This window comes from Coturnix japonica, chromosome 8, assembly GCF_001577835.2.
Source record: "Coturnix japonica isolate 7356 chromosome 8, Coturnix japonica 2.1, whole genome shotgun sequence".
In the NCBI taxonomy this organism is placed as follows: Eukaryota; Metazoa; Chordata; class Aves; order Galliformes; family Phasianidae; genus Coturnix; species Coturnix japonica.
Window position 1 is genome coordinate 16818224 of NC_029523.1, and position 25132 is coordinate 16843355.

Here is a 25132-nt window from a genome sequence, read left to right on the forward strand (position 1 = left end):
ACCTTGCATAGCTGTGTTTTTCTCTCATAGTATGCAGCCAGAGGCTGTGCTGCTTGGCAATAGTCATCAATTCTTTCCTTGATGGTTTCAGCACTATCAAACTGCTGACTGGTCTGATTTCTCATCGAAAAGCGACTATTCATGGTTTCTGCAGAGCAGTCCAGACAAAACACAAGTTTTGGTTCCCCAATCTAGAAACAAAGAAAAAAAACATAAGTATTCAAACCAGTGGTCTGGCAAAACCTATTTTATTTGGAAATTATACCAAAAGAGACTTCAAGAAAATTATTACTAAACTACTTATTAGTGAAGGCAGAAATAATGCTTATTAACACCTCTTATTGTAGCAGCATTTGAAGATCTTAGTTCTCAGGATCAATACTTGATTGGGCTGTACGCATGCACAGAAAAAGAGATATGATCTGAAAATTCTAGCTGCTTGTCTTGAAGCTCATCAATATGTTCATTATTTGCAATTGTTTGACTCATGGTCAGGAGTTGGACTCCATGATCTTTAAGAGTCCCTTCTAACTCAGGGTATTCTGACTGTATTTGATTCGTATGGTTGTATTGGGATTTGATATCTTGCTTTGCATTTTCAAATTGCTGAATCATTTCCAAATTCGATGAGAAGCCCACCACTTAGTGTTTTATGGCTACTGTCAGACTCATCTGGAAAGAAAGTCTGCCTTTTTCTACATAAACAACATAAGTAAAGATTCATTTATTTTTATTCTCAGGCCTTGGCAAAGCTAGTAACTAACTGTCTCTATCTACATTTGATAGCATATACTTCAGTACTTCATGGATGAAAAATAACTTGCAGGAAAGAACAATACATTTCTGATAATATTTTAGGAGACAGCCAAAAGCTCTGAACACAAATCTCCATCATTCTTTCTCTAAGCTGATGAAAAATATGGATATCATTTAGAATAAATCTTGCAGTACACTCTGACATGCCCTGCTAAGGCACAGCTCTGTCTGACACAAGGTTTTATCTGAGCAACAACTGTTGGCCTGAGTGTACAGCGATAAACTCCACTCTAACAAGTAAAACAAAGGTGTTCTAGGATTGGAGATAAGTCACGTAATAATTCTTCTGTGCAGTTATGTACTGAAGACTTCAATTATGCTCTCAGGCTTTTTCTTACTCCTTCCAGCAGGGATTGGAAAACATCTTATTAAGAAAAACTGAGACAGAAGTAGTTAGAAAAAATGGCTGCTCTTCCCACTAATGACAATTAGAAATTCATGGTTTTTCCATGGTTACAGCAAAGTAAATCTCAATTACTGATGCACGGAAATCATTGCCACTGCCCTAGTTTGCATTTCATAGAAGAATAAATATTATATAGGTAAATATGTTAGAATTTGACTGGGGATAGCTGGATTGTGCTGACCTTTTACTATCATAATGTCTTTCTAAGAGGCAGCTGAATCGAAGGGATTATTTTGGACAGTTCAATGACAGGCTTTTTTCCAAGCATTTTTTTTTTTTCCCACACAGCTCAGAGAACATTAATTCCATTAGCATTAGCTGCACTGTTGGGTTTGGGGATTTAAAAAGTGAGCAAGGCAGTTTTAGCAGTGCAGAGATTGGAATTGGGAAGTTAAAAAGAGAAGTGGACTTGATCAGTGATTTCAACAAATGCTCTTCTGTCTAATTGGTGGAAATTTATTTCCCCCTGACTCCTCATAAGGAGTTCCATGATCTTGTCTAATTTATAATGGTATAAATGAGGAACAATAGTATCTTGTTTGACTGATTTGCTATTGCAAAACCTATGTGGTTCTCATAAAGGTTTCAATACTCGTATTCTCTTGATTTCAACACATTACAGAAACATCATTCTTAAGTGTTAAAAACTGCACAGTGTAGAAGTAATGGCCCTATCAAATTAATAGCTATTTTTATCACTTTTTTTTTTTTTTTTTTTTTAAAAAAGCTACTTGACCTGGTAATGTGGAACTTGTATTTTAATACTGTTTTCTACTTCTCACATATAATAGAAAAATTGAGGAGAAATCAAAGGATTGCAAACTTTTGCTTATCTAGAATTATGGATAGTAAAACAAAATCATCTATTTCTTAGAAAGGCACTGGGCAGAACTTATGAGAGAATAAGCTCTTTCTATGTAGATAATTCTAATTACAGCTGTCAAGCTTTTAAGTAGAAGCACTATTTCCAAAGTCTTCTAAACAGAATATCTCTTTGTTAACAATTAAAATGCTTTTCGTACATCATGCAGATATGCAGCATTATTCATATGCACTTTGACACCATTAATATATAAAGCCTTATGCTCCAATTAATGTCATTCAGTTGCAGTGTAGGAAGAGTTTCTGACCACTCTTCAGAAAGAACTGCACAGCATTATCTCAATAATGACTCATTTTAAAAAACATCATAGACTTTCTGAGCAGGAAAATTTAGCTTGTAAAGGCTGAAGTGAATGCACTGCTTCACTGCAGGTATGACAGCACATTCAACAATAAACTTTGGGTTCTTTGTGTTTTACTGAAAATATCAAAGAAGGCTTAGGACTATGAGATCTTTTGCTATGTCCCAGTGTCTACTGGAACTGGTAATCAGCTCAATAAAGCAGATATTTTTGAGAAGAAAATAGATGATTCATTCAGGAAGTTTGTATAGAGTATTTTCTGCAGATTTAGAAATGGACAGCTGAGATTTCTAACTCTTTGTACATACCGAGGAAATCAATAACTCTCTGAACTGTCACACAGCCACTTGCAAAACACTCTTTCTATGACTGTTGCCTGTTACTCATCACGAGAACTTTATCGGTGTTTGCTGATTCCAAGTGGCAGAAGCTTTAGCAGAGGTCACTCAATAGTGAGAAATTAGCTGTAGTGACACAGGCCTTCATGTGCCTTTCACAAGAAGAGTAGCCCCAGTCCAGTAGAAGTAGAAGACAGATGTTAAGAAACTTAATTTCCACTACATGGCATTTGCTCTTTGTTTTTATTACATCTACTTGAAATTAGCCTTTACTTCCATAGGCAAGTTCAAAAGCCCTAGGCACCGTGTTGGTGATGTGATCAGCATCAAAACTATTCTTTGTTGGATTGGCTCTTTACAAGTCCCCATTGCAATCAATTGAAGGTGGCTTCCCAAGCAGCACCTGAAGTATAATTGTATCTTAACTTAACAGGAGTATTAACAGAACTACGACTGCACATTCACCTTGCTCTCAAACTCTTCTGCTTCTTTCAACTCACGGGGATAACCATCAATCAGAAATCCTTTTGTGTCTCCTAAACTGGTGATCATGGCTTCTTTCAGTAGCTCTAAGACAATACCCTGCATAGGAAAGAAAGGGAGTTACTTGATTAATTGATTAATAAGAATAGCTGGTATCTTTATTTGCTACACTGACTTATGCCCTTGAGAATCACCCTGATCTGGCTTGCTAAAACCACATCCTGTGATTGCAGGTGTTTTTCTTTGGTACCTGCACATGTTTTGCAATCCTAGCACTGCAACCTATCCTTAAGCTTCCAAAGTATCCTCTAAATAGCTGGGGATATTTTGAAGTTTCAAAATTAATTTTAGTATCTGCAAAACTTTGCTGGCTCTGCTACATTTTCTAATTTAATTGCATTTGCTATGTCATTGTTATAATTATATTACATGGAAAGTATTAAGAGACCCCATCTGATCAATCACACTGAGGAGCAAAGCAATCAAAATCAAGCCTCAGCATAGCTTTTAGTTTCCCCTGAGCAGCACTTCCCTTTCATTAGTAAACACACTCCACAATCTAACTGCACTTGTTGAAGACCCATCAAGAGTTCAGGCTGCAGACCTGCCATATAAAAGTCAAGTCCAGCTGAGAACAACACCGTCTTCATGGTCTCCACTAAACCGCAGTCCAGCTGCTCTGGGATGTCAGCCAGCTCTGCAGGGAACCACTGCAGGTATTGTAAATTAGAATAGCTGCTAGTAGGACCAGCTCTGAATCTGAAATGCGAAGCTATAAAATGTTCATAAAGTTTCTGTTTCCTGTACTTATTCCTACATTTTGCAATGCATAGCACAGCATCTGTCTCACTGTACTTCATGATTCATTTATGTCAGTATGGAACTCAAATGTAAATTGCTCCTGGCACAGAAGGAGGAAACAAGTGTCACGTATCTGGCAACGAGGAAGATTCTCTCTCAAGTTGAAGATTCCTTTTCCTTTAGTAGGAATCATTTCTTTTTCTCTTATTTCCACCCTTCTAGACAATCTATGTACTACTGCCTTTGTAAACTGTTAGGACCCCACATAAAATTGTATCTTACTCCAGGCACAGGTTCACCACATTCCACGATGTCTTTGATAAATTTACTTCTCTCTGATAGTGTTGATAACTCATTTTGGAGGAGGTCAGCAGTGGAAAGATGAGTAAATCCATATTTCTTGGCTAACTGTTCACACTGGCTGCTTTTGCCAGACCCAGGGCCACCTTTGTGAGGAAGAACATCAAGAATTACAAAGCAATAAATATCTTCCTTTTCTCAAATTATAGCAGCTAAGAAAATTGAACGAAATTGATAACTGCCTACTTTTTTTATTTTTTTTAAAAAAAGCACAGAGACATTGGGACAAGTCGTGTATTTCCCCTCTAATACCCACAATGCTGACTCAAGTGTGCTGAAATCAAGGAGTCAAAACAAGGAAATGTTTTGCAGAAGAGAACTTGTTACTAAAACACAATTACCATGTCACTGAAAGCCATTAAACACAGAGCAGGGGAGTGTATTTGATTCAGTACACATTCAGGCTTGCTTATTACAACAAACATTAGCAAACTGATCTTGCTAGTGTTGCAAAACACAGTGAAATCCTTGCAAGGGAAATATTTTGCCCCCGCTTGTGGAATGGAAAGATATAAGCAGAGATGTCAGCACTTGTCTGTGTTACAGGGCACACATATGGAAGTGCAGGAACCAAACCTGTTTGCACTATGGCATATAAAAGAGCAAGGCTTCCCTGTGCTGGCCACCTTTACCTCTAGCCAGATGGCTCCCACAGGTGCTGGTACACCTGCTGAAGCAGCTGAATGCAGGTGGAGGCCTAGTCCTACTGCTCCTGCAGTTGCAGATCTGACTTACTCTGTGCACACACTGCAAGGTGCTGTGCGGGCCCAGTGCTCTGCATGGCACCTTGTCACCCCTCACTCTCATTGTATTTAGCCGGGAGCTGGAAAACCACCTTGAGTCCGAGCAGATTCCATGACTCGGGTGAGGCTGCTAAGGTGATTTTTCCCCTGGCTGAACAGAGGGTGCCTGCTGCTCACCACAGCTGTGCGCTGACCTCCCTTCCCCCCCACCCAGAGGCCCACAGGTGACAGCAAATATGAGCTGGGTAGGTGCTGCTGAAAGAAATAACTCAGTAGATACACCTGCATCCTTCATCAAGCCAGCTGCCACTGCACCGAGTCCTCAAACACTGCCTCTCTGCACGTGCCCATTCTGGGGGCTGCTCAGAGATGGTGGATACCTCGTGCCCTATGTGCTAGCACTGCCCCATCCCATTTCCTTGCAGGGGGTGGCTGCTCCTCCCCCCTCAGCACGTTCCTTAGCTGCCTGCTGAGCAGCCATAGCTGCCCCACTCCTGCTGGAGAGTTCGATAAAATGGAGGATATTTCTCATGGATTCTGCTCCTGTGGTGGTGATTTCCAGAGCTGCTGGATGAGCTGAGGTGAGTACTTGTGGGGGGAGCAGAGGGGCCATGTTGGTGCCCAGAGCTGGGGGGAAGCATGGAGAGTAAATTCACATCAGAAAAGAGAGATTGTGGCGAGAAATTATCTGGGTGTGTGGCAATTGGGAGTGCTTTTATGATCTTCTATTCAGAAGAACTGCTGTAGTAGGAGGTAATTATACCCTTGCAGGTAGACAGTGCTCAAAATTAAGAAGTAGAGCCAAGACTGAAGAACAAAACAAAAGGTACAAGTGTGCTTTACTAAACGGTTCTGTTTTTTTTTAAAGTGTATGACTAGTATGTGTTTCAAGACTCAGAACTGTGGTTACCTGGATCCATTGTGTGCATTTAAGATGCTAGAAAACATGCAGTGTTGAGCAATGTGATTTTCCTTTTTGTTCATCTTAATGTGAACAAACATAAGAATAACACTTCCACCATGAACTGAATTTGGCATCATCTCATACTGATCAGGAAGTTTTAACTTTGGTGTTCAATTTAAGGAATAATTGCACTGAGAACATAATCTTCAGAGTTCTTACAGTAGTGTAGCTGAGAATAAAATTTGAGTTATAAGGTAGTAAGTTAGGAAGGAACAGTTTTGTCTAGAGTAAGTTGCAGTCTGCTACTTCACATTTGCAAACATAATTATCGACTTGTGGCGTGAGATTCACACTTGCACTACGATTTTATCTAGAAGTGTCTGTGTCACAGTTATTTTCTTCTCAGTGTAGGTTACATGTTGTTTTTCTGTTGCTTCAAGATGAAACAAACTTTTCCTTTGTAAAAACAGTCATTGGAGGAGAATAAGGTCTGTGTAAAACTAGCTGCTAATATGCAGCCATAATGGGCAAATCGCCTGTAAGTGTCTGTAATGATAAATTATTTCTGGTCTTTTTTGTTTTCATATTGATAAGTTTGTGTGTGCACGTGTGCTTGATTACATATTCTATCTTCTGGCTTTAATTGACTAGCAGAGCTGTAAGTTCATGCTACCTATTTGGTGTACATCCAGGATTTAGTTTAAAAAAAAAAAAAACACCTATAAAAATGACTTTATTCTTCTTCTAATGCAACTTCTCTTCAATGTCTCTTCACATACTAAATCTAGATCTCTTGCAGAAATGACAATATGAGAGCAATTTTAGGTTATTTAGCTTGAAGATAAATACTTATAAAAGCTAGTACATTTCTGTAATACCTCTGTCTTCCTAGTATTTTAAAATAGAATGCTATTGAACATGCAGGACATACGCCAAAATAAGCATTACTATTCTGCCAAAACATTCAAGTTGCCCGTGTTTATTTTCATAGAAAAATTCCAGCAAAGCTTAAATTAAAATGCTGAGCCCTTTAAAGAGCAAAAGTTGTAATTAAATAACAGCTATGTGGTGAAAATGATAATGTTTATGGCCACTACTTTTAATTTTGCATCATTTGATGAGAAGCAAAGCATCCTATTGCTTGATAAAATATATGTGACCCACTTTGCATACTTGTGAGTGACAAAGGAATCAACCTGTAATATTGTACTTCATTCTTTCAGGAAGTCTTTTTATTGAATCTATGTGTGTTTCTAAGAAATATGAGAAAACCAGTCTAATTTATGAGAATCTATAATGAACAACAGCTGTGTAGTATGTGTAACAAAAGCCATTGCAAAGACAAGAAGCCTTCACTAGAACTTATTACATTGTTTTTCAAACATAAAAATACTTGTGGTGAAGTTTCCACAATAGCTTGGCTGTCCAGAAAACAGGCCCACATTTTTGTTGTGAAGGCATATGACTCTTTGTGAACCCTATTGATTTTCTGGAATGCTGTCATATTTCACTCTGCCTGCCTCTATTTCGGACAAAGCTCGCGTTAACCTGTGGCAGACTGATTCACAGTAACTTGCTATTCAGGGTTAGTCATGTTCTTTCCTGATTTTTTTTTTATTTTTTTTTTTAAATATGATATTTAGTTAGAAAAGGAAAGTGTAGAAAATACTGAGAAACTGAAGGTACTGTGACCTATAGTAAAATATGGAATTAGTGTGCAAGCTTGAACTTGAGCTGTGATAAGCTTGGGCACAGTTCCTGTAAGCACCTGATCATGGGGAGCTAATGACCAATGGTGACCCAACTGCTCCACATGGAGGCCTGAGGTTGCCAGGGCTGGGGCGACCTGGGTAGACCTTGATGAGGTAATGGAGGTCTTCCACTAGTTCTCAGTTTTTCTGGTCAGGGTCACAGCTGTGTTAGTGCAGTCGGGGAGCTCTGTTGGCTGCATGACAGCCATAAGCTCTGCAGACTCCTGCTGGAGCTGACTACAGAGCTTCCTCCATAGCAGCAAGGCAATGGGATAGTGAGGCATGTGTGAGCTGCTTCAGGGAGGGACTTGAGGCCAACCTTGAGCCAAAGGCATAATTGTGATGGTCAAACACAAGTATTACTGAGTTTGCTCTCAGGGTGTGTTTTATTAACTCCAAAACTGCAAACCACTTCTTGTTGGCCTTTACTTACAGGGTCAACTACTAACAGTACTTCAGTGCTAGCATGCTTGTCTATTGTGTTATTACTGCTGTGTACTGCACATACTGCTTCAGAGCTCATTAATGAGCTTATTTAAAAAAAATAATTGTAAATTCAGAAATTAGGCAGGTGGCATCACTCAGTGAGATTAACCTTGGAATCCTTTATATCTCTCTCTGATATGAAAAGTGAGTAAATACTCAGAACTCATGTGCTTCACAGAGCCTAAAATTACATGTCATTCTGCATGTTGTTCTTCCTATAGACAAGGCTGAGATTTAAAGGTCTGCACACCATCTTAGCACAGGTTTCTGTTTCATATTATATTGATTCAGCTGCCTGTGAAATTGTATAAAAAGATCTTGGGATAAATAACTTTCTGGCAGCACCGCTGACTTAGGTGTTCACCTTTCCCAATTTAATTATTGGCTGCAGAAGTGCTTCACGGAGAATGGTTCAAAGGCAGAAAAAGAGGTCTCGGTGGGTAGGGAGAAATGACAGCTGCCTGAGCAGCACTTCTCAGTTTTTCACTGCAGTCTGCAGGTCTTGGTTTAAGAAGTCAAGCCTTACACTTGCTCTACCTGAGGCCCCGATCACCCCCAGACTATGAAAGACTATAATTCCATGGTTGCAATTCAAGTGTAACTGAACTTTATTACAAGTATCATAGAATAATTTAGGTTGGATGGGACTTCAACTGGTAAGTTAGATAAGGTTGTTCAAGGTCTTTGGACAATTATGTTTCTTGGACAAATGGTGTTTTGTTGTTGTTCTCCCTCCCCACAATCCCTATGCAGAAGCTAGTGTTGGCAGCAGGTATCTGCATATGTAGGTGGGGATAATGTCTTCAGAGTGCCAGCTGGAAAGCTGGTCTTATTTATCCTGACCTTAAAACTTTATGTTAAAGAGTTAGTGGGGAGTTTGCCTCTGATCCAAAGTGAAGTAAAATTCCTGGAAATGTTCTACTTAAGTTTCAGCTTCAGCCAAAGCCAAATGTGGCTGTGTCTTACAGGACTCCTGTAAGAGGATGGGCAGAGATAATGTACCCACTAATGCTGTTAAGAAAGACAATTTTCTGGATGTGCTGTTGTGTGCTGCATTAGCTAAGTATGATAAAGTCATGAATTGATCATTGTGGTTAAGTCTACTTTTCATGTTGCTCTGATGAGAGAGTGGAGTTTTGTTCTTGTTGGAAGAACTCTGCTTGATCTTAAAGAAAGCAATGTTTCTCTCCAAGTAACTAGTACTAAGCTTTCAGGTGAAACTTGTTAATCTTCTAGTTTTAATGTGTTTTTTTTTTTAAATAAAGGTTCTTCCACGTATCTGTGGCTTACATTAGTCCCATCTGTATAATACTGAGCATTAATATGGTGTTCTTTCCTCAGTGAACTTCCAGAATACAAGTATATTGTGGTCCTTGAGTCTGCAAAGCCTCAGTGCATGCTAAGCATTGAGCAAGGTAATGGCATGCTAAGGAAATGCACAAGTGAAATCTATGTTTACAAAAGATGTTTCATGAAGAGGTAAAGAGACCTGATTTTATTATTTTTCAATTGAATTTATTAATAACACCTTAACTAAAGCTGGTGAGTCAGCTTTGTCATGAGGTCACCCAGCAGTGCTGTCACTGCACAAGAACTATGATTGTTTTGAATTAGTTTGCACTTCAGCCTATCTTCTGTTCTGAACTTCGTGTGATTGTTAGCATGGTCAGTCACAGCTGTGATCTGGGATCCTCACTACAAAAAAATAGACATTGAGGCCTTGGAGCATGTCCAGAGAGGGGCAATGGGGCTGTGAAATGCCTTATGAGGACTGGCTGAGGGAACTGGGAGCTTGGAGGTATGGTTAGTGGGCATGGTGGTGATGAGTTGGCTGTTGAACTAGATGACCTTACAGGCCTATTCCAATCTTACTGATTCTATAATTGCTCTGTAAATACGCAGCTAAGCACTTCTGCTAATCTTTAGAAGAAATCACATACCTATAATCAATGCTTTAAAAAAAAAAACACACATAGATTTTAAAATACAATAAGAAAAAAAAATTCTACTTACCAACTATAAAAAAGATGTTTGATTTCTTCAGTTCTTCTGAAAAATCTAAGATAAAAAATAAAAGTCATTCTATTGACAACACCTACTCATATCAGTCTTGCTGACTTTTCACATAGCGAAGTGATCTATTCTTTTTTAAACTGGATTTGCTTTCTGCTCTGTGTTGCAGGAGAAATGCTCACCCTGCTCATTTATCCCCACCCTTGTAGCTGTCACTGAAGATATGATTTAAAAAAACAACACAAAAAAATCCTTTACTTGAAAGCTAGATGTTGCGTATAGAAATCATCCTCAAAACAAAAAAACTGAAGAAAAAAAAATAAAAAAAATAAAAAAAAAATAAATGAGCACATGCACCTTGATGTAGTAATTTGCTTCCCAACCCATTGCATCTTTCTTTGAATATATAATTAGGTCATGGATAGTACAGAAATTGGTCCACAACCCATTCAGGTGTTATTTGGCATATCAGAGATATAGCCTAAAATTCCCCTGAGTCTCAAATTCAGCTAAATAATAGTAATCTCAATTGAAATCCAGGCATCTTTTTATTTCCTACCAGAATTCTGGTGCTACAACACTACCTTTTGCTTAAATTGTTGGGTTCTTAGTTTGTTTCTGTCTACCCTGTTTATACCAAGATAGAGGGGTGGTTCTGCACCATGGGATGTCTGATGGAAGTTTGTCTTTGAGTTAACTACTTGCAACACACACTCATTTACCTCACTTATTTTTGGTTGTTATGTTGCGTAAAAGTATCTACAGCTCTTATTATTAAAAGGTTTAAAAGGTAAACAAACTCACCTCCCGTGCTTTCATAACCAGAAAAACTTGACTGATCCTCCTCCTGTTAATTAAGCAATTAAAAAATTGAAATGGATTTTTCTTGCAGAGTAGTTTTATTTCTTCTTGTATTTACTTATATCTACGTCTAACCTCTGAGCCTTAATCCATGATGACAGATGGTTTACAGTGTCACAAGAATGGTGTTTGAGTGTAGAATGTGAACCTGGAAAACCTGAGGTAAATGGGGATTCACTGGCTCCATCTGTTTTATTTCTTTGTAAGGAACACTTTGGTGTGTTCCAGTTTCCAGCTGTGCAGTTCCAGTCTATCATGTAAGCAGACCAGGTGCATGTTGAATTGGTTTTTAAATGTGGCATGATAAGCTATAAGTGATGGAAAGGCAACACTGGAGCAGCACTAGAAGTGAACTACAATGAAAAGACAAAATTAGTCTTTAGTCTGAAACAGTTTGAATTTGTTGACCTTCAGAATACACTGCGAAATGCAACTTGTTACAAAGGCTGCTGAACTACAAAGAGGGATCAGGCCAGGGAAATGGAGAACTTGGTATGTTTGTTTTTTTTCCTATGCTTGATCATTTGGAATTATTTTGTCATGTACTGCATATATATATGTGTATATATATATATATATGTATAACAATATAATTTATATATATATATATATATAACGACTGAAGAATTATGGTTATTGATCAGCAAGAGAGTTAGAGCAGGAACTGTTTGCTGTCCTTGTTTATGAGAATTATATACATATATGCAGGACATAGTCTGGATTATGTAGTGTCAATACATTCATACCGTCACTGCCGTAATATATAATCCATACAAAAATCATAACCTTGACAATAACATGTGTATCTTATGTGGCTGGTGTCTAATATCAGCATAGTACACATTACACTGGTTCTCTCAAAATAAACATATTTAGAGCGGACAAGGTTATGTCCAACACTAGCATAGAGTTCACAAGCTGCAGTCGTTTGCAGTTCTGCATCAATGTGGTGTCAGAAATTGCCACCATCAGAAACGTGTATTGCTGTGTGAGCACATTAAGTGGAATGAGCATTGTTGTGACCAGAAGTACTGGCTGCTCTGATTCACGGGGCTCCTGTGCTGCACTAGTGGATTTTTCCCTGTCTTCCCATTATCACTGAAACATAAGCACTCTTCATTAGGCTGAAGAGCCATTACGTTGACCACATTGAACTCTTTCTTTCTGTGATTCTCAATCTATTACACTGCAGTGGAACTGCTTTAAATTTGCCTTTTTAAAACCTACTACTAATAAAAGAAAGTTTGGAGGGAGGTATTTCAGGGAAGTAAAGTAAAAGCAAAAGATTAATTTCTTCCCTGCAATTCCAGTGACGGTATTAATCATGCACACTTTTTCTTTGAAGTAATAATACAATAATACTTTAGACCTTGCAGAGGACATATTACATACAGAAAGCCTAGTCTGAGATTCAACCTTTTATCATACCTTTAAGTTTATGAATGCAAATGGATTTAGGTACAAAGTTTAAAGTTCCTTTAAAAATCAAGATTGCAGTTGCGAAGTTTACCTACAATCAAATGAACTGCAGTACTCCTTGCAAATAATGGAGTTTCAAATAATGTATTTCGTTCTACCCTATAATTGCAGAATGGAACTGCCTCAGTAACCCCACTGGGCTGCTCAGAGCAGCAGGTGATAATAAAGGTCTGTTTAAGCCAGGAACAGATCTCATTTTGTAGAGCTGAAATATGTAGGAACTAGAGATAGAGGTGAAGCAAAATAAACTTTCAGCTTTTTTAAATTGTTATTTGACCAACCTTATTTGTTTGAATAGACCAAGAGGTTAACTAGGCAGCCAGCCATGTTCACATACAGAATAAATTCTATGAAAGGTCAAGAGTGTGAACTGTAATTACAACTCAAAGTCAGGTAAACAAGAACATCAAAATAATTCATTATATCGGTACCTGCTCATTTTTCAGGTACAGAAATACTGTCTATGAAAGAATGTTTCATTCCTATTTTTTTTTTTCCAAAGGGCACCTGTTCTGTGACTCTGGGAGTGGATCCACCAGCCTGGGCCAGAACAAGCTCCTCATATTCAAAGAACATATCGCTGTCAATATTTCATTTTCACAGATATTTCAGTGACACCCAGCTCAGAGTGGAAAGAGTTCCTGACAGTTTGTCTCTTGGGGAGTTGTGAGAAAAGTCAGGAGGAAGAAGAGTAAGGCCACAGTTAACCTGGCTCTGAATATAAGGTATTCGTCCACATCTCAGAACCAGGCTTCTTCCCAGCCTCCCCAAAAGTACAGCCACTTTGCCTGCTGATCTGGGTGAAGAGAGCCTCACTGCCTTCATAGCCTGTTCTCCTTTTTAGAGAGCAGCAGAGACTGGTTAATTCCAGTCTGCTTGTGTCACATTTGACAAGATCTAATTGTGTGTTTCCAGGAGTAGGTCTCTAAACTTGTGAACAACTTCATCTCTGTTGGCTTGAAAGCACTGTTCTGCCTAGTTGCCAAAGTGCTATGGAACAGAGCTGTTGGATTTAGTGTTACCCATTCCTGAAATATAAATTGGCTATTGCTATCACGGATATAGCAACAGTGTAGCAGAATAGTTTCAATATTCTCAATATAGATGCTTGTGTTTAATTGAAAGCCAGGTGAGGAACAGAACTTTTGTTAATGAGCTCTAGAGAAAGGTGTAATTTCAGCTACTTTTAAAGCCAGGTAACATCTTCAACTATTATCTGGAAACGTATCAGTCAGTGGGGCACAGCTGGTCACATAACTGCTTTGTCAGTGTAAACAGTATATTGGATTCTGTGCAGCCAGCAGACTTCTCCATCTGTCTCTAGCTGACATTTGCCTTCAGAGTTGGAAAACACAAGCTTCTGGCTTGTCATGTAACTGGTTATCAGTAAATAACTGAATGGCAGTAGGTACATACAGGTTGTGCCTATCATTGCTGGATCTGAGGTTACTTCCATAATAGAATGCATTGACAGGTAGTCACAGTTTGCAATAAGGAGATGATACAGAATTATCCAAATTGTTGAGTTCTGCTATTAGCGAACTAGGACACTTACAAAATATCACTTCAGAGAAAGCAATAGAGCTTTCTTTTTTTCTAATGGGACTTTTTTGTTAGGATTTAAATATGATTGCTTTGAATATTTGTTCCTTGAGGTGAGAGGTTTTCTGTTTCAGTCTCTGTTCCAGTCTTTTTTTCCCCACCCACTTTACTAAGTTCTTATTGCCCTTTTGTTGCTGCATGCTTTGTGAAAATAGTGGTATAAAGTGCCTGATATATTTTGTTTGATTCTCAACAGATATAACAGAGTTCCTCCTAGAAACTTTTAAAAAGTGCACAAATAACTGTGGGTTAAGGAGAATGGAGGCAAAGAAACAAAACAATTATGAATAAATATTCAATTTGCATCAGGGAAAAGAGAAAAGAAAATGTGAGTAGTGTAACAGAAAAAGGGAGGGAAGTTGCTTTCATTAGTCAGTGCTAAACAGGATTATTTAGAGGCTCTTAACAACACAATAGTGTAGAAAGCTCTATATCAATAAAAGCAATGACATTTTCAGGGGAAAAGCAATAGTACAGCTCCTTCACAGCACTGCATCAGTTCTCAGAAAAGAAAGAGTTTATCATCTTTCAGCAAACCAGTTCAGGAGGAATGTGACTTTGGATATATTTTGAAGTTATGAGTCTGATTACATAGGGAGAAGAAAAAGTTTGTGTGAATAACATTGGAATTGTGCAGAAGGTGGGCATTTATATCTTTCCTGTGGTGTAAATCATTACGGAGTATGAATCAAGTGACAGGTAGTCACAAGGGGATGAGCTCCACAGGGTCAGCTAAGAAAGCAGCATTCAGTGAAACAGGGACACAGTACACATTGAAATATTGAACAGGAATGTATCTGTACATACCAGGAGGAATTCAACTAAAAACGGACAGCTGAAGTTACCAAGGGCAAAAATACACTAAGATTAAAAAGGAAGCTAAGCTATATATGGAAAGATCGTTCAGTTCTAATCATCGCTGGGGGAGAATTCCTTCCAGGATTTGCTATCTGATGCTTCAGCAAGTCAACCAGTCTTTATTACAGATCTGGATAATATTGAACTTGGAAGTAACTTCATGTTTTTCTTCTGCAAGATCTTCCACCCCTCTTTGAGTTATTTGGCAGAAGATTTAAAGAAATAAATAGCAGCAGGACTCTAAATAAGGCTGATCTGAGTCTGAAGGCAATCTGTGCGTTACTAGCTGAATATTTTCCACGTGCGTGTCTGTCATACTGTGCAATACCGGCAGTTCAGTGAGCAAATCCAAATATATGATAAAAAAAAAGAGGGGGAGTGGTGTGGGGAGGAACAAGACCTATCTATATATATATACACGTGTGTGTGTGTGTGTATAGATATATATATACAGGCAGAACTTTTCAAGTAAACCCTTCTACACCTTTGACTTTGTAAGTTTCAAATTTAAATATATATATTTCAACTGACTCTGTGAAGTCCTTGGAGAAGAAAATGAACATTCAGTGTTTCTATAACACGTTGATACATTTCAATCAAATTCAAGCACAACTCAAAATAGACTAAGAGAATAGCAGTAAATACATACTGCTTCTGAATCCTGCTGCTTATTTTCTTTATTTTTGAGCTCCCCTTATTCTCTTTTTATCAACTGACTCAATTTGGCAATAGAGTGAGACTGAACTGAAATTGCATCATGACTTCTGACTAAAATTATGCATAATTTTAAAGATTAAATTTAAGAATGTAAATATTCAATGGAACATATCAAACAAATGAAAACAGCATGTTTCCCTGTGTAGGAAATATCTGTTGAGAATAGAACTTAACATGTATATATTCTTTTCTATTTACTTACAAGTACAGCTAATACAGATGACATTGTGTATACAGTCCAAGCAAGAAGTGAGTATGCAGCTTTAGTTAAGTGATCTCATTATCATTCTTTCCATGTGGTGTAGGTGGATATAACCATCAATTTTTCAGCATGCTGTAATGCTGTAGGTCTCCTTTTGCTATGTTATGAGTACAAGTGTAGCTTTTTACTTTTTCAAGGAATTCTGCAATTCCACATAAATCTTCCTTGTGATTCCTTTAGGTAAGGGCATTATCTGCACTTCAGAAGAGATATTAAGTGATATCAATAAGAACATAATTATACATGGAAGACAGATCTAGGGATTAGATTTCCACTTTCACCTGTTTAGATTGCAGTGTTTTTGCTTTGATTTCTTAATCCTTAATAACATAATATGAAATTCAGTTTCAGATGTTTGCAAATGATGCTTCTAAAGCATCATTTACCTTAAAATCAACTTCAGCCGTCAATTAAGTAAACTCACTGATTAAGAATGCTCAAGGGAATCAGAAAGCAGTGTGAGGTGTCTGTCAAGCATCATCTGGATGTACAAGTTTTCTGCTTAGGCCAGTCCAGTCTGTCACAATCTGTGTGGTTTTAGTTTGACATGTGTTTGCAACTGAGCTTAACAGATATGTGCCTAATCCTAGGGGATGGTCTTTCAGGTTAGATGTATGCAGTCTCTGCTCATCAAAACTGGAATGGACCCTTACAGGTGCAGTTCATCTGCATTCACAAGACTCTGAGCAAGCATTTGCTAGGTGAAGCTGAGCATCTTAAGAAATTGGGTGCAGTCAGCACTGAGCTGTGGAATTTGTCTTCTAAATTCCCGTTTTCCTGTAAGAGCAAATGTTTGGTTTTGATGAGATACGCTGGGTTAGTTGTAAGTTTTATGTATGGGCAATGGTCTCTGGGAGCAGATTTTATGAGCTGTATTGTTCTTTGCCTTTAAATTTGATTTAAGACTCAAATAGCTTTCTGAAGCTGAGCTGCTTTCTGCACACTTTATGTTGAAATATGGCTCTGGAAAAAAGAGGCTGCTGTGCTCTGACCTTCCCTGGTCCAGAACTAATGAATGTGTGTAAATGAGATACAGTATAAATACACCCTGACTTGGAGGTTTTTCTTCCCCCAGCGGTGTATTTTCTTACACAGTTCATACTGTTCAGAGGAGTAGAGTTACTTGCGGCAAAAGAGATGAATAGTAATTAAGATGAGAGAACAGTGCTAATGTTATTTGAGGTGATTTTTGTTTGTTTGTCATGCATGCAACAAGGAAGTGCAGACCAAATGGTTTTTTGTAATAACATCTACAGAAAGCATTTCCCTTTTGCCCCTGGGATATTAGCACAGACAAGCATTTCTATGCTATTTCCCTTGTAAAATAAACCTTACAGTACCTATACAGTAATGTTAAAAACAAATTGATTTCCTCTTGCAAACCAAGATCATATATATCTTGATTTAAAGGACAATGCAAGACATAAAATGCGTGTGAGTATTAAGCAAGAAAAATGCATTAGCTTCGTATTGATTTCCAGACACTATCATGCTAGGAAAAGGAATTACAGAAATGATCTTTTAAAGGGCAAACCTAGCAACCAGGGTTTGGGGCAAGAACATATTTTCCAGTAGGGTAGCAGCAATTGGCATGGTCAGAGCAGTGTGAGAGTGTTCTGGTAAACTGGACACTGAATTTGGGGTGAAAACCTGTCTTGAAGAACTGAGGCTTTTTCAAGATGATGTGCAGCTTGATCTTTGTGATTTGAAGGCAGTGGATTCCTCACATTGGCACTATCTGCAGAACTGGAAGGCAGTTCTATTTGCTTTTTACTTTAGAGGACAAATGCAATCTCAATTAATTTCCAGTAAGACTGTGTTACAAAGATATGAATGCTTTGTCAAGGAACATATAAAGTGGAATTCAGTAATAGCTTCTTTTGAAAGAACTAAAACTTCATGAGTTAATTTCCATAGATAACCTACTGTTATGCTTCTGATTGCATGCATCATCATCACCACTCATTTATTTTTGTTAGCATCAGCTCCATTACTTTATGAAAATGAAACTCCAGGACAGGTGAGGTAAGCTGTAAAAAGTAACTTGTCTTTAGTCTTTAAGAAGTTGCACCAATTAAAATAATCTTTAAGAACAAAGACAGCAAAGGAGTCAAGGGCAGAATGTGCCTTTCGCTTGCAATCTCCTGAGTTTTCTAAGGATGTTTTGTTTTTGTTTCCTTTGTATCATGCTTTAAGATGAAAGTATTTGTCCTTTGCTAGTGATGTCTCCACAGGCAGTAAGCTCAGAAATGTCTTTTCTCTTTCTCCCTTCTAAGCTCTTTCTAACCCACACACAGTGTCACATGCTGCAGCACTTGTTCAAGATGCACAGTAACACATTTTGCTATAAAGCTCTGTTCTTCAAACTGCCAGTCCTAATTCAGTACTGCGTGGTGGGGGAGAGGCAGTTTTATTTCAGGATAGCACTGCAAAAGTTAGCAGGCGTCTCTCCCTTGTGTGGCAGGTGATCAGGTCTGGAGGCAGCAAGTGTTGCTATGCCCTGATTACATCTGCCATTTACAGAAAAGCAGATGCTTACACAGGCACATTGCATGCAGAATTACAGCAGGGAGAAAGAGGAAAGAAGTGTAGACCCAGGAAATGTAGCTAATGAGAACAGACCTTTTAAAATATGGAAGTAAAGCGCTGCCTGGAATAACTTGGCATGGAGAAGGACGTGAACAGGGTGTTGTAAAATAAGAGCAGCGTGTGGCCTCACATCTATGATTTGCTGCTACTGTTTACAGCTGTGCTCAATTTTTTCTCCTTCAAAGACCTTTGAGACCAGCTTAACTTTTGAACAGGCCTGTTGTAGGTTTACTGGAACACCCATTTATGTTTTATTAGGTACTTTATAGCTTACAACAAAAATCTTCTACAGAATTTATAAAGAACTAATCTGTTGAGAAAGATTTTAACTGTGAGAACTCCACAGATCCATGATGGCCTATTATGAAGGAACTAAAAATAGGTCAGTTCTTCCTCTTTATGACCAGCATGTAAGCCCAAATTACTAAACATGACTGCATAATCATTGTGTACATAAGGAGAAAAAAATAAACCAAATAGGAAACATATGGTTTCAAGAGGATACACTGAGGGTTTTTTCAGTATTGCTACTGTACCCAGAGAAGTCATTCTGCTGCTTTGAAATAATGCAAAATGAGTTATTTAAAGAGCAGTTCTCTATCCATTAAAGTAAAATAGTATCCTTGTAATCACTACAGATTAAAACAGAAAAGTAAAAATGAGAGTGATTAGTAAATATTTTTTATGAAGAATGTGCTGCTTCTTCAATGCTTTAAAGTACAGGAATTGTTGCTGAATTACTTCGAGGGAAGGGCTTTGGTAGAGGTCTCCTGGGGTGCTGGGTGATGTGAACAGAACCTGCCCACCGCCCTGACTGATGTGCCTAAGTATAGGAGAATACAGAAATGTGTGTGTTTCTCTATCAGCTTTAGGAGCAATGTGAAACATAAAGGCAGGTGTGTAATTGGTAGACTCATAAATTCAGCTGCAAAGTTGTTTGTATGTTCAAGAAGAAGGCCCTTAGTTTCGCCAGCAGAGAAGCAAGCTGGTAAGAGGAAGGAAAGTACGTTATCCTGATGCTATTTCCAGAAAAATGCAGGTGAAACATGGTAAATTATAACGCTTTGTTGTACAGACATCTTACACAAGTCACGGAACTGCCTGAATTGCTGCAGAAATATTCAGTAGAGCATAAATGTGGCACATCTTGAAGAACAGTGCTGTCAATGTGTTTAAATCTCCAGTAACTTGTATGAGCTTGTTGTACCTCACTGAGGGGTAATCATGCCCTGTCCTGAGCACAACTGCAGGTAACTGCTTTGGGTTCAAATGCAGAAAAGAAATGGAGACACAAAGATTTCATCTGTCCTGCACAGTTCACTCTCCTAACACATGCAGCATCAGAAAATAAAGCTGAATAATTTCTGAGAGGGAAGAACAACTATTTCCAGATTAAATGCAAATTGAGCTCATGGCAGTTTTTCTTGTCCATTTTGCTATGGTTTGCATGGGGGAAAACAAAGAAGTTGGCTTTATTTCTTGTGCCTTTAGTACAGTGCACCATGGTGATTTTGAAAGACAGAAATCTTCAAGCTAACCAAATGATACAGAAATGCCAAATACACTTACTTTGAGCTTATTAAGGGAACACTTTGTAACAGGCAAACAGTAGTACTTTGTTTCTAAAGCTGATTTTTTTTTTAAGCATTTAATAGAGTAGTTTCCATGGCAACTTGAACTGAACAGATTGTTCATTGACTTCAGTACATTTCTATTAAGCATCTTTTCTCTGTAGTTAGGCCTGCCTGTCCAGCTCTTTCGTCTATTTGGATGCTTTTGCATTATCATTGTTTTGTAGATATCCCTAAAGATTAGATTCTGCCTTTCTCTGCTCTTCATCAAAAACAAACATTGAAGGACAGAGTTTCTCAACTGTCCTCTGAGTTTTCAAAAGTCTGTTTTCTTTTCTGTGCCACAGTCCAGTTTTTAAACAGTTTCTCTCTAAAACAAGTTTTAATTCTACTTGATTCCTCTGTCAAAGGAAAAGGAAAATGCACACAGGTGATATTCAACATTAGAAACCCAGAGGGATTTATCATAAGGATACTTATGATCATTTTACTCAGATGTGCAGTGATTAATGCTGTGCAGTACATATGAATGAAGCTGCTGTTATACCAGATGTTCCCTATATTCTCAAAGGTAAAGCAGATGATTAATATAGTATCCTGTACGTCTGGCTGCTTTAAATATTTTAATCAATGTTTGCCCAGTTCTGAAATGCAGCATTCCCAATCAAAACTACCCCGCTAATGTGGATGTGCCATTTGCTCTTTGTCACATTTTACTAGAATTGCTTGGAGCACTGTTTCTGAAATCTTAACTCTTGGATTGAATCTTCAAGATGTAGAGAAAGTGGAGTCAAAGTGCAGGTACAAAACATAGTAAATGCTGCACAGTGACTTTCTGGTTTAATCCAGAGGGTTTTAATTAAAGTGAGCTTCAAATGCACTGTTGCTTTTCCACTTTAGGAATATTTGAGTTTTGCTTTTGTATAGGCTTTTGGGGCATTTTCATCACCCTTGAATTTAGGTTTTGTGCTCTGATAATCATTCAGGCTGGAAATGTTGTTATAATCCTGGTAGCAAGAGTCTGCTTTTCTTCACTGTGCTTAAAGTTTCCTGTTCCTCAGCAGCCCAGATTTGTCCATTTGCTCTGGGTGGGAAGTGATAGCAAGCTGCAAGCAGAATTGTCACTGCATGGCAACAACTTTTAATCAAGAGCTTGTTTCCTCTCGTTATAATGAGAGTAGATCTCTTTGAGGGCCTTTTTTCCCTCCATTAAACTTTGGTTTTGCTTGTTGCTTTTCAAGTGAGCTGTCACATTTTCTAATTATAAAACATCCTGCATTTGCAGCAAAGATTGGGTTATGCAATTTACTTAATTCAATAGATTTCTTGTCACTGCTGATCAGAAACACCTTTATCTTCCAGTATTTTTTACATCTACTTTTCGTAGATTTTTGACATACCAGAGTGGAGCAGGGGCAAGCAATCTTTTCTTTGTATGTGCCACTGCATTTACTGAAGTCTGGTCTAACAGTGGAAGGATATGGAAGAAATACCTTGGTTATGAACTTGTGGTTTCCCTTGAGGCACAAAATTATGTGTTCATGTTTTGTAGATTTGAGATATACTTTCTTTCCAACCAAGCCATTGTATGACTCAATGAAAACCTCAGAAGAAGATAAGTATATTTTTTAAGGAATTTACTTGAAGCTTACCTGCTGTTATTACATTTTATAGGTATCAGTTTAATAATGACTTGTTCTGGGTTGTATTCACTTCACAGCTGTATACCCTCTTCATTAATTAGTTTAAGTATTCCTCGGACTAGCTAAGGCTGTCTCAAAAGCCTTGTTTTCACAAGAAAATAATTGGCTGCTCTTTTGTTCTGTAAGTCTTTGATAGGATTCACTGAAGCCAATTTTTCAATACTCCTTTTTAGCCTGAATGCACTTGAAATACGCCAAATGGCAGGTTTCTAATTAAAAACCCAATTCTTAAAGATAAGACTTGTCTGATCTCTGGAAACAAGTGGTATTTTATTAACAGCCTCTCTGGCAAAGCTGAGAAATTGAATGACAAATATAGAAGAATGCCACAGTGAACAGTGAGAACCTGTATCGCACTTGAGAGCATTCCAGCAACAAAAGGCAATTGTTATTAGACCAAACAGACACTAGACACAGCAAGTGCTGTAAACTTAGCATATTCTGTAAAGCCTTGTCCTTTAGAAGCCACGATGTTGTACCCAAAAATGAGTGGCCAGAAAGATATTTCCTGAGTCTCAATACACTTGAAAACATCTGAAACTTATCAGCTTACTGTACTTTGTTTCTCAATTGAGTCATGAGTGAGATAATTGCTGCTCCAGCAAAGGCAATGGAGAACACAACCATATTAAACTTTGATAGGTTCTACAAGGCATTCTCACCAGGAAGTACTGATGGCCTTTTTTCTTTGTTTTTCTTTTTTAAATAATGTTTTTGGTCAGTCATTCTAAATAGCTAGCTTATTTGTTCTTTAATAGAGTATTTGCTTGCTATAGATCTGAGAAGAAAAATAGTTATTAGTGATTTGGAATAATGATGTTTTTTATTTTAAAAAGAAAACACACTAGTGGGTATTTTCCCTGGTATTTCCCTCTTACCTTATAGTGCTGTAGGGACTTAGTGACTACAAGTGTTCTGCTTCCTGAAGCATTCATGAATAGCCAGCAGGAAACAATCACTTTGTTTTTTGAATTGTTACATGAATTCAAATGAAAAACAACTCAAAAAAAGCTTGAGCTTTGTATTATATATTTTATAAATGAATGTTTAGTGTCCCCAGTGCTCTCTTCAAGAAAAGCCAGATCTTAACCTGCAGTAGTATTGCTTTGCACTGTTTCACTGATAGGTACAGAGTGTTTCTCAAAGCACTTCCCTGTGTTTTGGAGCACTCCTTGGTGAGGTGATGAGTGTGTAGGTGGGTGGAACCACACCACTTGTTCTCCTTGTTCCTGCCTGCTGGCAGGAAAGGTTATTTTGGAAGAAGCTGTGTATGTCTGAAGAATTCAAGTGATTCTTCATTGGCTTAGTTTACACTGCAGACTTTCCTACCTCATTCCAGGAACAAATGAATGCAGAGGTATCTGTGTATGTCTGCTCCAGTTATGTTGAGTGCTACTCATCCCCAGCAATGCCTTTGCCTTCAGTACATGCTGTGTACTGCTGTAACCTCCAGCTCCTCTTGTTAAGAGACTACCAAGATGTTCTGCTAAAAAAACATTTTTAGCAGCTCAGCTGTGTAAGGTTGCTTAGAAACAAGCCTTCTTATCCCCCACATTCTCATGACAGATTTCCTATGTAATAACATCACTGCATGACACATTTGTATCCAGACAAGCATTCCTTTTCCACTTGAAATTCTCATTGTAAAGGTTGTTGATGCTTCACACAATTCGTAAACAGCATGTGGTAAATAGCTGGAGTATTAAATCACTGCCACAATCAAAACGAGCTTAAGTTTTGAGTATAAGCCGTTCTTCGCTCCTGAATTGAGTTATTGATCTTTTCTTCCTGAGAATAGTATCTAATTTTGTTTTTCACAGTAGGTAACTGGGATGACTGTATGATAGTAATGGGTAACTGGGATGACTATATGATAATTTCTCCCTTCTATGTTCCTGTATAGAATATTCGTCATTATCATACCAAATTTACTTGTTGCCCTTAAAAGCATTTAAGCTGAGCTATACTTAAAGATCAGCCACTCTGCTCAGACAAATTATAAAACACAGAATATATATCATCTAGAATATTGTCTAGAAAGTGGTCATATATACAAAATTACCTGATCTTCAAAGTCAAATTCTGTATAAGCAGTATCTCCAGAATCCATAATCAGGCTGCAATCAAGTTCATTTGTCCCTAAAAAAGGAAAGAAAATTAGACTTCAGAAATGTTGAAAATCTTCAATCTATGTGGTAGGATGCTGTAGTATTTCCAACTGTCTCCATGTGTGCTAAAGCTCTGATCCAAGGAATCATTCAGATGTGCTAAAATACCTGAACGAAATGTATTCCATTAATAAGCTTTTTAAAAATCTTCCATAAATCTTCAGTAATGATTACACTAAATAGTGAAAATTGTAAATTTTTTGGGCTGTGTGTTCTGTGTGCTTTGATGTGCTATCGTAAAATTGTACAAGAATCTTAGTGGAGAACATGAGTCATAGTTTGGAAAGAGAAAGGAAATACTAATTAGTGATTAGCAGATATGGATCTTGGAGAGATGCTGATGGGGACCAAAGCAGCATGCATCCAGCAACTGCACTCTTTGTTCCTCTCCCATCCCTTTCCTAGATGACAGCCCAACTCTGTCCCTTATTCTTGTGTCAGGTTTAGCAAGTTGTGAGCCTCTTCCACTGGGGATGACAAAGTTCACTTGCTGAGAAGTCTTGGGCTGGTTTAGCTTTATAAAATGACTTTAAGCTGAAGGTGCTGGATAACAAAATCAGGAGTCATGTGGGTGGGTGGTGACTGCTTAGCAAGAATGGGAGGATTAACCACCATTCTTCTAAGTACAGCAAGGATGTAGCATGGACATCACCATCATTTTATGGCATCACTTTCTCATTTAGATTATCTCACTCCTGGGCAGTGAGGAAGGAAACATTCTCCTGTACCTGCCAGATGTGCAGCCCTAAACCTAGTCCTCCTACAAGTACTGACACACTAAAAAATAGGCATGTGACTGCAGGAGAGTATTTCCTAGCATTATTAAAACTATGCAAGAAAATACTGTAAGGACATACAGGGTTCAGAGCATTGTAACAAGTCAGCAGCCACAGGTAGGACCAGTCACTTGTCTTCCCAAAGGAAGCAGTAGGAGACAGCAAGGGGTGTATAAGATATGATTAGTGCTGCGTATGTAGATTGCCTGAATAAGGGTCCACGGAGACCTGATAGCAGCCTTTCAGTATGTAAAAGTGGTC

The 25132-nt window shown here is 38.1% G+C and overlaps 1 protein-coding gene across 1 annotated transcript in view; it reads right to left on the reverse strand.

The window, feature by feature from the left end:
- The window catches only part of AK5 (adenylate kinase 5), a 76334-nt gene that overhangs the window by 8846 nt on the left and 42356 nt on the right, over positions 1–25132 (reverse strand). Inside the window, exons 8-13 of the mRNA XM_015870253.2 lie at positions 23990–24066; positions 11090–11132; positions 10286–10330; positions 4311–4474; positions 3210–3326; positions 3–191 (exon numbers count right to left, since the gene is read on the reverse strand). Coding sequence (XP_015725739.1) covers positions 3–191; positions 3210–3326; positions 4311–4474; positions 10286–10330; positions 11090–11132; positions 23990–24066 — 635 coding nt within the window. The remainder of the gene's footprint in view (positions 1–2; positions 192–3209; positions 3327–4310; positions 4475–10285; positions 10331–11089; positions 11133–23989; positions 24067–25132) is intronic.